A 15,275-nucleotide genomic window follows, 5' to 3' on the forward strand; every position below is an offset into this window, starting at 1 on the left:
TGTGTAAAATAAATAAATAATTAAACAATAATAATTCATAACAAGCATCAATATTTGCGTGATAAAAATTTTTTAAACAAACATTGCAACAGGCCTATATTGATGTGACACCGATTTATAGGCATAATTTGATAACGTAAAAAAAATCAACATGAAAAACAAATCAAACTAATATAGGCCTATAAAAACACCATTTTGAAAAACGGAAAAAGAAAATAGCACAAGCCAAAGTTTTGCATAAACTTACGGCAGTAAAAGTATAAATTTGCAGTAGACCTTTCAGGAAAGTGACAAGAAGTAAAACAAAATGCATGCTAGGCCTATAAATCAATTTTAAATATAACAGAAAAATTCTTGCTTCAAAATAAGTAAAGTTTTGGCAAATCAAAATGTATAAATTGAAAATGCTAGGCCTATAATAGGCATACTTTGCGAACTTCGGCTGAAAATTAATATCTCTTTTAAAACATTTAAAAACACAAATCGTTAAAAAAAAAGTTTCAATAGGCCTATATAACGTTATCATGCAAAATATGAAAAAATAGGCCTAATTTGATAGCAAAACATGTCATCTAACCACTGAAGTAAACAAAGCAATGATATAAGTTTTGTGGGAAAACAAGCAAACAAATAAACAAAATAAAAATGTTTGAAATGAAACAAACAAATAAACCAAGACCAAGAACTGCAAATAAAACACACACAGTTGATGAGATTGTTAAACAGGCAGCACGAAAAGAATTAAAATATTATAATAGAGAACAATAAATAAATGAAACAAAATGAATCGGAAGTCTCACAGTTGAAATATAAATGATAAAGAATGCAAAAGCACGATAAAAACAAAACAAAAACAAAGACGGCAGTAGAACCACAGACCCACTGTACAGCATGCACCAATCAATCAATTATAAAACCAACTCATTCCATTCATGAGCGTATACAAGCAGTAAACAAGCATGATACGCGTATTTGTCATCATCAGCGCGTATTTGGTAGACATACGCCGCGCGTCCCCAAGTGTTCGAACTCATAACAGGGTGCGGTCAACGGCCTTTCGGCAGCGTAGTCACCTTGAAGTTCGCCGACTGGGCACCGAGCAGGCGACGCATGGGGCACTGGCTACGGAAGTCACTTTGATGTGACTACAAGATGTGGACCACTGTCGGAATCTAGTCGGTGGTGTACATCATGAGTCGCCGATCGCGACATCGAGCAGGTAACACATCGGAGGCTAGCAGTTGTAGTCACTACGTGATGACACTGCTGCATAGTACCCTACTGCCTTGTTTCCAATGTAGTCACTCTCATGTAGTGACTCTGTCGGCCACCATAGGGTAGGTTATTCTGGAGTGACGGCGGTAGTGACTTCCGAGTTCCAGTGCGATGTAGTCACTCTGTCGCCAGGAATTTTGCAGTGTAAGAGTAGAGTATTGAAGTAAATCTGTGTGTAATTTTGGTTCAATATGATGGACAGGATTTCAAGATATATGACCTTGTGAAAAATTATAAGTTTCTTTTTGAGCTCAGTTTAGTAGGGAACTCAAACTTGGTAGGAATGATTGTTGGTTGGGGGCCAAGTGTTGGATTGTAGTACACAAATTTATTTATTTATTTATAACATTTAGCACATGGCCTGGCATACACAATATCGAACAAGCCAATAAATTGAAGGATTGCTCTTACAACAAATCAAAACATATTAGAAAATACATACAAGAAAAATATTAATTTAAACAAAACAAAAAAATGGGATTGGATTGTCAATTTGCTGGCCAGATTTAGGAGTGAAAACCAAAACTACAAATAACTAGAATAATTTGTCAATACTCATGACAAATTTGACATGATTTTGAAGAACAAAATTGCAGAAACATGGAAAAAACAAACAATTGCAACTTGTTGAACAGGATGTGAACTGATGATAAGTGACAGCATTATAACATGAACTCTTGACAGTGATAACATGTGTTGTGCATGTATGTGTAAGCATGTTCAAAGTTATATGCTGTGTGTAACATTTTGTTTGTTCTAGTGCTGTGACTAATGACTACATGATAGTGTTTTTGGGAAATGTCATTCATTTCAGCCTAAAACTTTGAAACATTCATACACATTATGTATGTGTCACAACTCTTTTGAAAAAGTACAATACATGGAGCTCTTGTTTGCTGGGAGTGGCGGCACCATGGGGGAATCAAATGCCCCCAGTCAGAACTCTTGCCCCCCAAATTATGAAAATGTCCACTTTTTACGGCAATTTTGTGCAAAATTTTGTTGATTTTGCCCCCCGAAATTGAGTTTGCCCCTCAATGCCCCCACCCCATAAAAAAAATCCTGGCGCCGCCACTGTTTGCTGGCTTGATACATACAATGTACATGTATGTATGCACATGTACTTCAGAAACTTCTTTTATGGTACTACTAGACTTACTTACAATTCAAGATATAAATACAGCACTCATTTTGGGGGGGGGGTTAAAAATAGTATGAAGTTCTGCTGCCAAATGAAGCATAGCTCATTCCTAATCATTCATTTAGTACTATAAAATGGAGATAAAGAAATAGTTCACTATTTTACTAATTTCTTGAAGGAAAAAAACCCAAAAATGAACATGTTTTCTGAGAATCGATTCACAAAAATCAAAGGCTTGGAACAAGTCTAAGCATTCAAAACCTTGAGTATGCCCAAATTTTGCTCTAATTTTCACTTTTTTGTGTCACTATAATTACATGATTGGTTATAATAATGAAACATGTCATTTCCAAAAATTAGAATGCATAAATTGAAATTAGACTTTGTACAAATCTTAAGACTTGATGTACAGCATGTGAAAAACACTCAAAAACATGTTTTTGGCCATTAATTTGGCCAAATACCCCTAATGAAATTGCAAAAAAAAAAAAAAAATTCAAAGTTTTTTTTGGTTTTGTAGTGTCTCTGGACCTAGACCTAAATACTAGGATCATGATTGACCTAAAAAAAAATAAAAAATTGAATTTTGCACATTGTTTTGTAATTTTAATATGAAAATTGATACATAGTTTTCATGTCATACTCTATTAATGATATCAAAATGCATTGAATTTGAATGCATTTTGATATCATTAATTGAGTATGACATGAAAACTATGTATCAATTTTCATATTAAAATTACAAAACACTGTGCAAAATTCAATTATTTATTTATTTATTTTTTAATTTGGTACCGGGCAGGGAATTTCCTGCCGGGTAATAGGATTATCGGGCGGGACTCAATTCCCGGGACTCACTCACACCCTTAGTATAGGCCTACAGGTTTACATGTCTTTAAGTGCACTCATGCCACAATGCACATTGCACAATGTACTCTTTTGGGTTGCACAACAAATCCTGATTGAAACATTTGACAAATTTGCAATACAAGTACAAATTTTGAGGATGTTTCATGCACTTTTAGTTTTATCTAAAAGAGCGACCATTTGAATTTGTTGTTATTTATTGTATACCTAGAATGAACTCGTTCTAGATTTTGTGCAATTAAAGATTGGCACCAATGAATTTTCCCCAACCAGATTTAAGTACACATGTAATTTGAAGGTCAATACCTTTGAGTGTAAAATATCGTGACTTTCGTTGCCACGTGCTACATGTATGACCTGTTACAGACAATGAATAGTTCACCGGTAACCACAATGGTTGATCTGATAACAACTAACTTAGGTAAATGCATGCATACCATGATGAACTATTAGTCTAGGCCTGCATGCATGGGTAGGTGTAGCGGAATAAGTTAGAAAAAAGTGAAAAAATTTTAGGAAGTTTTATAAGGTCAAGTGAAGTGGTATAAGTTTTTAACAAATAATTTCCAATTAATATTGAATTTCTGGTATTGTCTACCAAAATAACCTGTTTGGCTTGCAAAAATTCCTTGCCCCCTTTCAAAATGTTGTACATTTATACCAAATGTAGGGAAATTTAATTATAAACCTTAGGTGATTTGAAAACAGGGTAACAAACAAGAACTTTCATGCTGGTTTAAAATGGCATAATTTTGAAATGGTATCCCAAAAAGTATCTCTCTCTAAAAATATGAAGATGTGAAATTGATGAGGATTCAATTTGTAGTCTGTCCAGTATACATTGTACATACATGTAAGGTTGAACATGACCTTCACCAAAATCAGGTTTTTTACGCTTTTTTGGACAAAAAAGGACCATATTTTATCCACTTTTCACAAAATCGCCTCCCCCCCTTGGAAAAAAGTCCACTTTTTCAAAATCAGCACCCCCCAAATGAAATACTGTGTAGTACACAGTATTTCATTTGGAGGGCGCAGTGTGTACGGGCCTGGACAAAGGTCATGTTACCAACTTATGGTAGAACATGCTAGAGATCATTTAGAGAGAAATTTTTAGGGTTAGGGTTTGGTGTATGGCATTGGTTAGGTAAGGAACCCTAACTCTAACCCTAAAAATTCGGATTGACGATGGTTCGAACTGATGGGGTGTACCCTCATGTACAATAATTTTTTTTGCAGTAAGCCTGGATTTGAACCCTTTCCCATTTTGGCATTGAAACACATAAGGTTGCATAACATTAACTTTGTTTATGTTTTATATCCATATAGTTTATGGCAGCTACTGGCAATCTTAAAGCTAAGGAGCAGTATGAGCAGTATGTACCTGTATTCTACAAACGACCCACAACAGGAGAGCCACAGTAAGTGTATTTATCCTGTGCAAGACTTTAGTTAATACAGTGGTAGTCTGTTTTTGGTTGTCCTTCCCCTTTTTAGTTCTCCCCCCAACAACACAATGAGTTTGGATAATTGTACAGATTCATTGGAATTTGCAGCAGCATTCACTTTTGGAAGTGATGAAGATGCGGGGGGGGGTACTCTGTATACATCAAATTTCAGGTATGTGCCTGTATTTTTTACTTTTTACAAACGACCCTTAATAGGGGAGCCACAGTAAGTTGTTTTTCATCTGCAAGACTGTTACTTATACAGGGGTAGTCTGTTTTTGGTTGATCCCACCCTTTTTTTAGTTCCTTCCCTCCCCTCCCAACCTAAAACAAATAAACACAATTATAACAGTTGGAAAAGTTGAATCTGGATGAAAGTACAGGTTGATGAGAGGATCATGGCAGCACTTATTATTTTTGGAAGTGATTAGATCATGCGGGGGGGAGGGGAGGGGAGGGGGGGGGGTGGAGATCTGTTTTCATTGGCATACAGGTAAGTGCCCCTCTCAAGATCATATTTTCAAGCTTTTTTTTTTCATTTCTAGTGACCCCCTCTTGAAGCCCATTTGAACTTCCAGAGAATCTCAACTTGCTCTGATATTGGCACCATTTTCAGGGGTGGGTGGGGGTTGAATGAGTTGGGTTGCTAACTCAACCACCCAAAAGAAAATTTCAACCCCTCTTAAAACCAACCCCCAAAAGGAAATTGCAATCCCTAACCCACAAATAGTAAACACAATATTTTACCTTTACTTTGTGGAGAAATAGTCTAAAATTGAATATTGGAAGGGCATTTAATATAACCGGTATCGCATCACATTTTCCTACACAATCTCGTCAAATTGCTATGCAATCACACAATCACACAAAACATGTATGCCATTGCTAACATAATTATTGCTATACAAATAAAACTTTGTCACAATTTTGCTATGGAAAATTCTGACACTAAATTATGCCCTGAAAATTGGCCTGGTAAATACAAATTTACCTGTTTTATTTTGTCTATGCCCCTCAGACAAATGGATTTTTAGGAAGACCACACTGGTGGTGATGTCATTATATATTGCTAGCTCCTAATACAAGAACCCCCAGTGCTAGTACATTATAGCGCATAGTATACTTTATTGCTGCAAAAGTTCAGTTCACTATTAATTTGATTTTAAAAGTCACATCCATTTGACAACATTCATGTACTTGATGTTCATATCAAAAGACGGAATCTAGCTGCCGGGGGTACTCAGTACAAATGACCATACGGGACGTGCCGTAAACATGGGTAGCATTTTCGGCCTTCTGGTATATCAATGACCCCTTTTTCAAAGCCTATATTTTGGTATATGAATGGGTCCTTTTTTCAAAATTTTCTCAATTTTTTCGAAAAACAGCCCATTTTTCCCTAATCTAGCAAAATATTTCAAAATTTTCCCAAAATTTTGGGAAAATTTGTAAAAACTAAGACAATTTTGGTTAAATTCGGCCGAAAATTTTAACTTTTGGTATATCAATGGGTCCAAATTTCTTGAAAAATTGGTATATTTATGGGTCCACTTCCAAAATCTCAGCGGCACGTCCCTACCAAAATCAAACTTGAGTAACCCCCCCGGGTCTAGCTGTAAGTAAACATTGACCTCCATTGACCTTAGTATTGACTATTGAAATAAACTGAGCTCAAAAAGAAACTTATAATTTTTTACAACATGTGAATCACAAGGTCATATCTTAAAATACTGTCAATCAAAATGAACCAAAATTACACACAGGATTACCTTAATACTCTACTCAAAACACATGTCAGTAACCAAGCAGTTGTCCAACTGACACAACAGCAAAATGCACTGTCATGGGACAGCTTCCTGGACTTCCTTCACTTTCACAGCCCAACATTTGGCACCCAGGACAAAAAGTCTGTGAGAATGCACACAAGATCCTTGCACAGATGATAAAATGGTGCTGCTTTCTGCTTTTCATACACTTTTTTCATGAAACAGGGCTGGGCTGTGAATGTGGTCCAGGAAGCTGTCCCATGTCAGTGCATTTTGTTGTGTCAGTTGATAACTGCTTGGTTACTGACATGTGTTAAGAGTAGAGTATTGAAGTAAATCTGTGTGTAATTTTGTTCAATTTGATGGACAGGATTTCAAGATATGACCTTGTGAAAAATATAAGTTTCTTTTTGAGCTCAGTTTACTAAATTGCTGAAGATTGTGCTAAGATCAGATACCCATTATTGCATGTGATCATAGTTCATTTTCTGATCAGATAGTTTTACTTTCTGTTGAAAATAGTTGCACTCTGGACATAAATAGAATGAAATTGAGTGTTGTTAAATAGTCAAAATTAGCATACATGTACATGTATACTCAGAGATTAGATATATGCATGATATAGACATGATAACCTACAATCTGTGGTCATACATTGTAGAATATGAGGCTAGTAATAGTAATACTTTTGTTGTGGTTTATTTTCATCTATTTGGGGAATTCAGCTCACATGTATGGATGCTTAGGTAATTAATAGCAAGTTCCACTTGATCTGGTTAAGTACATGTACCGGTACATTTAATGGCAGAGAATATTGAGATCAATTTATCTCTTGCATGTAGGCAGTAAAATACCCGGTATATTCTGCAAAATGGGCTATTCCATATAAAATCCACACTACCCCTGTGAAAGATTTTTAAAATCTTCCACAGAGGGAGTATAAGTTTTGAAAAGAATAGACAATTGGGTAACTTCCATTTGAAATACTCACTCCAGTTGTGGAAGATAGAAAGTCGTATACAGATGGAGTATGGGTTTCAAAATGATTAACTCTGACCAATTACATTTGAAAAACATACTCCCCCTGTGGAAGATATTTGCAAAATCTTCCACAGAGGTAGTGTGGATTTCAACTTGAATAACCCAATAGGACACATACTCAACGATATGATAGGCAAATATATTTTACAGATGACGCAGGTTATCAAATGATTACTTGTCCTGATTGGGTTACTTCCTTATCAGGATCCTTTCTGTTTGTCACGTAAACATGACATATCTGTTGTGCAAATCAGGAAATAATGATTAATTGTTTTGAAAGCCTACTTTCCAGAAGATCAGTTTAACTGTCAATTTATCAGTCAATCAGTCATTTTTTAAGGTTATAAATCAATCAATCAATCAGTCAGTCAGTCAGTCAGTCAGTCAGTCAGTCAATCATTCAACCAATCATAATCTGACCAACCCTAAAAATAGGCCTGACCCTCAATCATTCAACCAATCGTAATCCGACCGACCCTAAAAATAGGCCCGACCCTAGACTTTTTTTCTTATTTTTTTGCAAAAAAATTAAAATTAAAAAAAAGAAAAAGAATAAAAAGTTCCCAAGGCCTTTATCATACCCAATTTACAGCTTGAAATGTGTGTGTGTAAAAAAAATGCCAACCGACCTATCCTAATTTTTTTTATGTTACGCCAATCAGACTTTTTTTAGGCCTTTATAGGGTGTGTGAAGCTAAGGTATCCAAAATTATATCCCAAAGAAGTGACATTCCAACATAAAATTGGAAAATGTGTGATAATTATGGTTTCACACACATAATTGATATTTGTACATGTACATGTATGTAGGCGAGTGAGTGTACTATTACTTCCTACACCCTATGAAATTATCTAGGATATATTCCAGGAACTTGGGTTGTGATAACAGGTGTAAATGACATCCTCTTTTAATGACGTCATCAAAATGCTCAGGGAACAAAAACATAATGTCCCTCAAAGTTGTTGATTATATCTATTGTTTTTACATGATAGACACAGACAAAATATAGATACTTTTATTGCTGTGTAATATAGCCCATTCCTAAGGCTAAAAAATAATGCTATGTCTCAAAGCCCATGGCAGTTTCAAAAACGAATGCGGAATGAGGTTTTTTTTTATGATTTTTTTGTAGATTTTTTAAAAACAAAATAATGAATTAAGATGTCATTATTGAGTGTTCAAATGTGCACAATATGAAATTGTGGTTTACACAATTGAAGTACAAATATCAATTGATTTATACCTAAACAATGTGTGTATCAAATCAAGTAACTTTTCTTTCAAATTTGTCTCAGAATTTTGCGGCAAAAAACTTAAAAATTTTTTTTTTGAAAAAATAAAATATGAACATAAGTTACAATTTTTTTAGCCTAATACATTGTTTGACGTCACTGAACCCAAATTTGAAATGATCATGATGAATACTTGTCAATCATTTGAAGAATTTACTGTGTAAAAATGTATGTAGATTAAACAGGAAGTTTAGTGACAAAATTGGATCAGTAAACTTTATATATGTATCAAGGTATCAGTGACATAGCTATCTGTTGTCAGTGGTACCATTGTACATGTAGAGTATGAACAGGGTGATACCAGAAGAAGCACCAACATTCTCTGTATTGTTTTGGTACAAATGATGTCATATCTTATGCAGCTTCACAAAATTGGGAAATTTCAAATATATAGGCCTATATACAAGAAGTATGATTGTTGGCTAAAACAAATCATGCACAAAGTTCTATTTTCACTTGATTTTTTGCTACTTTAAAGGAATCGGATAGCGATGTTTTAAGGTCTTTTGGGAAAAATTATCAAATGATGGTCAGCTTTTTCTTGATTATTTGATATCAAGAAGGACATTTCCTCATATTCAGAATGCAATTTGGCATGTCTGATGTGCTCTCTGGTCCAACAGAAAATACTGTGCAAACATTGCTATCAGATCCTTTAAATATAGCAGGAAATAATAATGTGAGTCTACTATATATATATAGCAAAAATAAAATCATGAGCTTACCACCCTCCCCACCTCCCTGAGTCCCCACCCCAGTCCTTGTGTGGTTACACCACTGTGTAATGTGGTGGGTTAAATAGTGTGGGTTAAAATATACATGTGCAAGTTATATGGTTCTGGATGGAAAACCTGAGGTGGTGACTAGATATGCAGCTCCCATCTCCCCTGTGTTTGAACATACATGCTTTTTAATGCATTCAGGGTTATTTGCAGCCCATTACACATGCTGCTTGGGCCCTACTACATGTATGTATATCTTGCATTCCCATTTGGGAATATGAGCTTCTGTGGCTGTGTGTCCTCAGTTGATAACATACATCCATACTTGCAACACCCCCCCCCACACACACACATGTGCACCCCAGGAGACACTAATCTGTGGAAAATCATGTTCCTTTAAAATCAAAGTAATTATTAATAAATATCAGCGCAATCATAGTGCAACTCCACGTGTGTGTGGTGATTCATGGCTACTAGACCATGTGAATCAGCATAATGGAAAATTGACTTTCAAGATTATTTATATACCGGTACTGGTTTAACTGAGTGAGAAACAGACAGGTTGACATTTTGAAAGAATTAGGCGGAACATGATTCCACGAAAGTAAGGTAGAGATCAGTTATCATTTCAATTTTAATTGTCTTTTTGTCATTATGGATATTCAGGATGTGGAGTCCTTTTTGTCCAGGGAGAGGTTCTTGTTTTTGGATTGGGTAGGGTGTGGGAAATAAAACTTGACAAAAATGAGACCAAAAAACAAATTTTCTATTATTTTTGTTCAAAATGATGGTAAATTTGCCCAGTTCTGGAAAAATGTTCATGATAAATGTTGTAAAAAATGATTTTCATTTGCAACCCACCAGACTTGCAATGGTGGGGAGGGTACCCATCTTTTCACCAAGAACCCACCAGGCTTGTAACAGTGGGGAGGGTACCCACCTTTTCACTAAGAACCCACCAGGCTTGTAACAGTGGGGAGGGTACCCACCTTTTCACTAAGAACCCACCAGGCTTGTAACAATGGGGTGGGTACCCATTTTTCACCAAGAACCTACCAGGCTTGTAACGGTGGGGGAGGGTGCCCATATCTTCACTGAGAACCCACCAGGCTTGTAACAGTGGGGAGGGTACCCATCTTTTCACTAAGAACCCACCAGGCTTGTAATGGTGGGGAGGGTACCTATCTTTTCACTAAGAACCCACCAGGCTTGTAAAGGTGTGGCAATGTGGAGGGTACCCATCTTTTCAAGAACCCACCAGGCTTGTAACTATGGGGAGGGTGCCCATCTTTTCAGAACCCACCAGACTTCTTTGGTAGCAGTTGGGAGAGACAGTTTAGTGCTACACAAAGATTATTTTCATTCATGTAAAAATTCTGTGTCAGGTTTGATACATTAGTTTTAAAATCTCAATGATATTTATTTTACATTCATTCAGGGTATTGAGAGAACAATGGATCCGTGCCAAGTACGAGCGCCATGAGTTCATGGATGTTGACCGACAGACGTACACATCGGGACACAAGACTGGCTACCTGTGGAAGCGTGGCAAGGAGGACAGCAGATTTCAGAGCCGTCTGTTTGTACTGTCAGAAGAGGAAAACGTGCTGAAATATTACAATAAACAAGATGTAAATATTGTGCATGTACAATTTTGGGCTATTCCAGTTGAAATCCATACTCCCCTACATGGAAGACTTGACCTTAATCTCCCAACACAAGGGGTGTACAATCCATGTAGGTTTCAAAGAGAGTCACCCATTCAGGTAACCCCATTTGAAATTCACATTCTCTGTGTGGGAGATTAAGGTCATGAATGTCTTCTACAGGGGGTGTATGGATTTTAACTGGAATGGCTCATATTATACTCAAAATGTGTGAAATGATGAATCAACCCATCAAGCCGATATTGGAAATTGAGTTAAGTCGCTATCATAGACAATAATTTATAATAACAAACAGATGGTGCACTGACTGGCGAAGTCCAGCATCATCTGTTAGTAAGGGCCAATCGTTCCATGAAGTGCAAGAGACGAAAATGATATGCCCAATTTATGCCTGTTGATGTATATTTTTCAAAACTCGGCCTTTACCCATTTTGTGTAAAAGCATAGATACAGAACACTGCATGATTTGTCAGACGCAGGCAAAACCACGATCTATGATCACTATGTGTTCTGTTATTGCTCATAATCTATACAGCTCTATGCTTTGCAAGGGCACACTTGTATTTCTATAGTTAGTTTGGCTTTTTGATTGGCGAATATTAATCGCTCGTGCATAAGACGCATCAACATCTCAGTACGCATACATTATTTGGTACAATTTCACTCACAACAAGTGATACGCATTTATTAACCTATACGAGTGTCACCTGCTAACATTTGCTAAGTTGCTATTTTTGTTTTCAAGAAATGCATGCAGAGTTTTGTCATAGCTGTGTTAACATTGTATTATTTTGTTTTAGCTTTTGCAGCTTCCCCTGATAACCCTGATAAGCTATTAAAGGCAACACAGGTATGCATGAACCTGCCAACTAATCACTTTCCATCATTCAACTGCCAGGACTTGATGTGACAACTGGGTACCACTAACTTACTCACCCACCCACTGCTGTGTGAAGCTCTGCTCCAACATTTTCCATCTGTTAATATCTGTCTTGTAATGCTCTCACCCAAACGATTGTTTCCCTATGGTGATGTAATCTCTACATCATCTTTGTCTTTGTCTTCTCGCCTCCTGTATCTGGTCCTCTGTTGCCATTCTGTTAGTCTCTGGGTCCATCTGCTGTCTTGTGCTCTTAATACGTGTTGTGCCCATCTCCATTTCATATCTTTGACTTGAGTTACTTTTCTTATTTCTCTGTGTAACTTTGTCACACTATGTGACTTGAGTTACTTTTCTTATTTCTCTGTGTAACTTTGTCACACTTTGACTTGAGTTACTGTTCTTATTTCTCTGTGTAATTTTGTCACACTTTGTGACTTGAGTTACTTTTCTTATTTCTCTGTGTAACATTGTCACACTCTGTGACTTGAGTTACTTTTCTTATTTCTCTGTATAACTTTGTCACACTATGTGACTTGAGTTACTTTTCTTATTTCTCTGTGCAACTTTGTCACACTTTGGGACTTGAGTTACTTTTCTTATTTCTCTGTATAACTTTGTCACACTATGTGACTTGAGTTACTTTTCTTATTTCTCTGCAACTTTGTCACACTTTGTGACTTGAGTTACTTTTCTTATTTCTCTGTGCAAATTTGTCACACTTTGTGACTTGAGTTACTTTTCTTATTTCTCTGTGTAATTTTGTCACACTTTGTGACTTGAGTTACTTTTCTTATTTCTCTGTGTAACTTTGTCACACTTTGACTTGAGTTACTGTTCTTATTTCTCTGTGTAATTTTGTCACACTTTGTGACTTGAGTTACTTTTCTTATTTCTCTGTGTAACATTGTCACACTCTGTGACTTGAGTTACTTTTCTTATTTCTCTGTATAACTTTGTCACACTATGTGACTTGAGTTACTTTTCTTATTTCTCTGTGCAACTTTGTCACACTTTGGGACTTGAGTTACTTTTCTTATTTCTCTGTATAACTTTGTCACACTATGTGACTTGAGTTACTTTTCTTATTTCTCTGCAACTTTGTCACACTTTGTGACTTGAGTTACTTTTCTTATTTCTCTGTGCAAATTTGTCACACTTTGTGACTTGAGTTACTTTTCTTATTTCTCTATGTAACATTGTCACACTCTGTGACTTGAGTTACTTTTCTTATTTCTCTATGTAACATTGTCACACTCTGTGACTTGAGTTACTGTTCTTATTTCTCTGTGTAATTTTGTCACACTTTGTGACTTGAGTTACTTTTCTTATTTCTCTGTGTAACATTGTCACACTCTGTGACTTGAGTTACTTTTCTTATTTCTCTGTATAACTTTGTCACACTATGTGACTTGAGTTACTTTTCTTATTTCTCTGTGCAACTTTGTCACACTTTGGGACTTGAGTTACTTTTCTTATTTCTCTGTATAACTTTGTCACACTATGTGACTTGAGTTACTTTTCTTATTTCTCTGCAACTTTGTCACACTTTGTGACTTGAGTTACTTTTCTTATTTCTCTGTGCAAATTTGTCACACTTTGTGACTTGAGTTACTTTTCTTATTTCTCTATGTAACTTTGTCACATAGTTTCATAACATTATTCTTTCTGTAGCTCTCTAAACTGTTATCAATTTCTGTCCCATATCCTGTCATTTGAAGAGATTGATGTGTATCAATGAGGTAGAAGTAAAGAGTACTAACTCCGCCATGTTTGCTGTCGCTCATGGAGGAAAAAAAAGTGTTACCTCCAGATTATTATTATTGTGCCCAGTTGCTTGGTTTGCTTTCTGCGTAATACTTTGTGCCAATAACTCACTCTTAGTTTACCCGGCAGACCTTTGTAAAGTTCAAGCTTAAAGACGCAGATTATTGTTCGATTTTAGGCTCTTGCCAATAAATGCTGGCAGTACACAGGCTATTTAAAATCTTAACTTTGCCTGGCGTGTAGCAAAATATTGCAGAGGTGTACACAATTTTGTCATCCATGAGTGACACAGAAGCATGGCAGAGTGGGTACTCTCCAGATCTAAATCTCTTCGATTATACATGTACTATACACTGTAGCATACACACATATATGACACACACACGCAACCCCACACAATCAATTTTACCAAGTGATAACTTTGGGGTATTGAACTTGAAGAGAAACATTTCTATAACCTTGAATGTATTCCTGTAAAGTGTGCTGAGGCTTGTGGGTTAGTGTAGCGCACTATAAATCAATTCACTTTTTTTTAGTAGTTATCCAGTATTGAGCTAATTCCAGTTGAAATCCATGACCTTAATCTCCCACACAGGGGGTGTAGATTTCATTCAGGTAACCCGCCCCATTAGAAATTCACACTCCCTGCGTGGAAGATTAAGGTCATGTATCCCAAAGGGGGTGTATGGATTTCAACCGGAATAGTCCTTTACAGACAGACACTGAGAACAAAGATTGCTGTATGGTTCATTGCATTTGCTTTATCACCTTCCCCTTTATCTAAATTGTTTACATACCATTACCAGTAGTATTGGTATGCATTTGGCTCCAAATTATGTAATTATGATCAGGTGCACATTGACCTGTCTCTGTTCCAGAGCTTCCAAAACATCAAAAAATGTGTTCAATTATTAGTATTATAATATTAAGTATTATTATTATTGTGTGACCTTTGATTTACTTTGCAAACAACTCTATACTTAAACCATTGCCGTGACGTCACTCTATTCAATTTACTGTTGATTATTATCTACGAATCAACACTTTTCTGAAACGAATCAGCGGTTAAGTGTGGATTCGTAAATACGAATCCACCGAATCTACCGGGGATTGAACCCGGGTCGCACGCGTGAGAGGTGTCAATGCTGACCACTACACTATTGCTACCTTGTCGATGATTCACGTAACAATGCTTAGTTAAGTCTGCCATTGACGTATAGTAGTAAAATCATGGAATATTTTGTTTTTTGAACACAAATCATGAAAGGTTTGTCTTTACCATGTTTATTACACTGAATTTGGCAGTGAATGCTTTATTGAATTCACCAATTAATTTAATTTACCAAAAAAAAAAAAAAAAAAAAAAACCACGGAATCGAACCCATAACATGATAAAAGAATACATTTA

General features: G+C 36.1%; 1 protein-coding gene across 2 annotated transcripts in view; it reads left to right on the top strand.

Annotated features, from left to right (window-relative positions):
* The window catches only part of LOC140164639 (arf-GAP with dual PH domain-containing protein 1-like), a 51,346-nt gene that overhangs the window by 11,625 nt on the left and 24,446 nt on the right, over nt 1–15,275 (top strand). For both annotated transcript variants that reach the window (XM_072187980.1, XM_072187981.1), the window contains exons 3-4: nt 4,613–4,704; nt 10,992–11,184. In XM_072187980.1, coding sequence (XP_072044081.1) covers nt 4,613–4,704; nt 10,992–11,184 — 285 coding nt within the window. The remainder of the gene's footprint in view (nt 1–4,612; nt 4,705–10,991; nt 11,185–15,275) is intronic.

Source organism: Amphiura filiformis, chromosome 11 (assembly GCF_039555335.1).
Source record: "Amphiura filiformis chromosome 11, Afil_fr2py, whole genome shotgun sequence".
NCBI lineage: Eukaryota > Metazoa > Echinodermata > Ophiuroidea > Amphilepidida > Amphiuridae > Amphiura > Amphiura filiformis.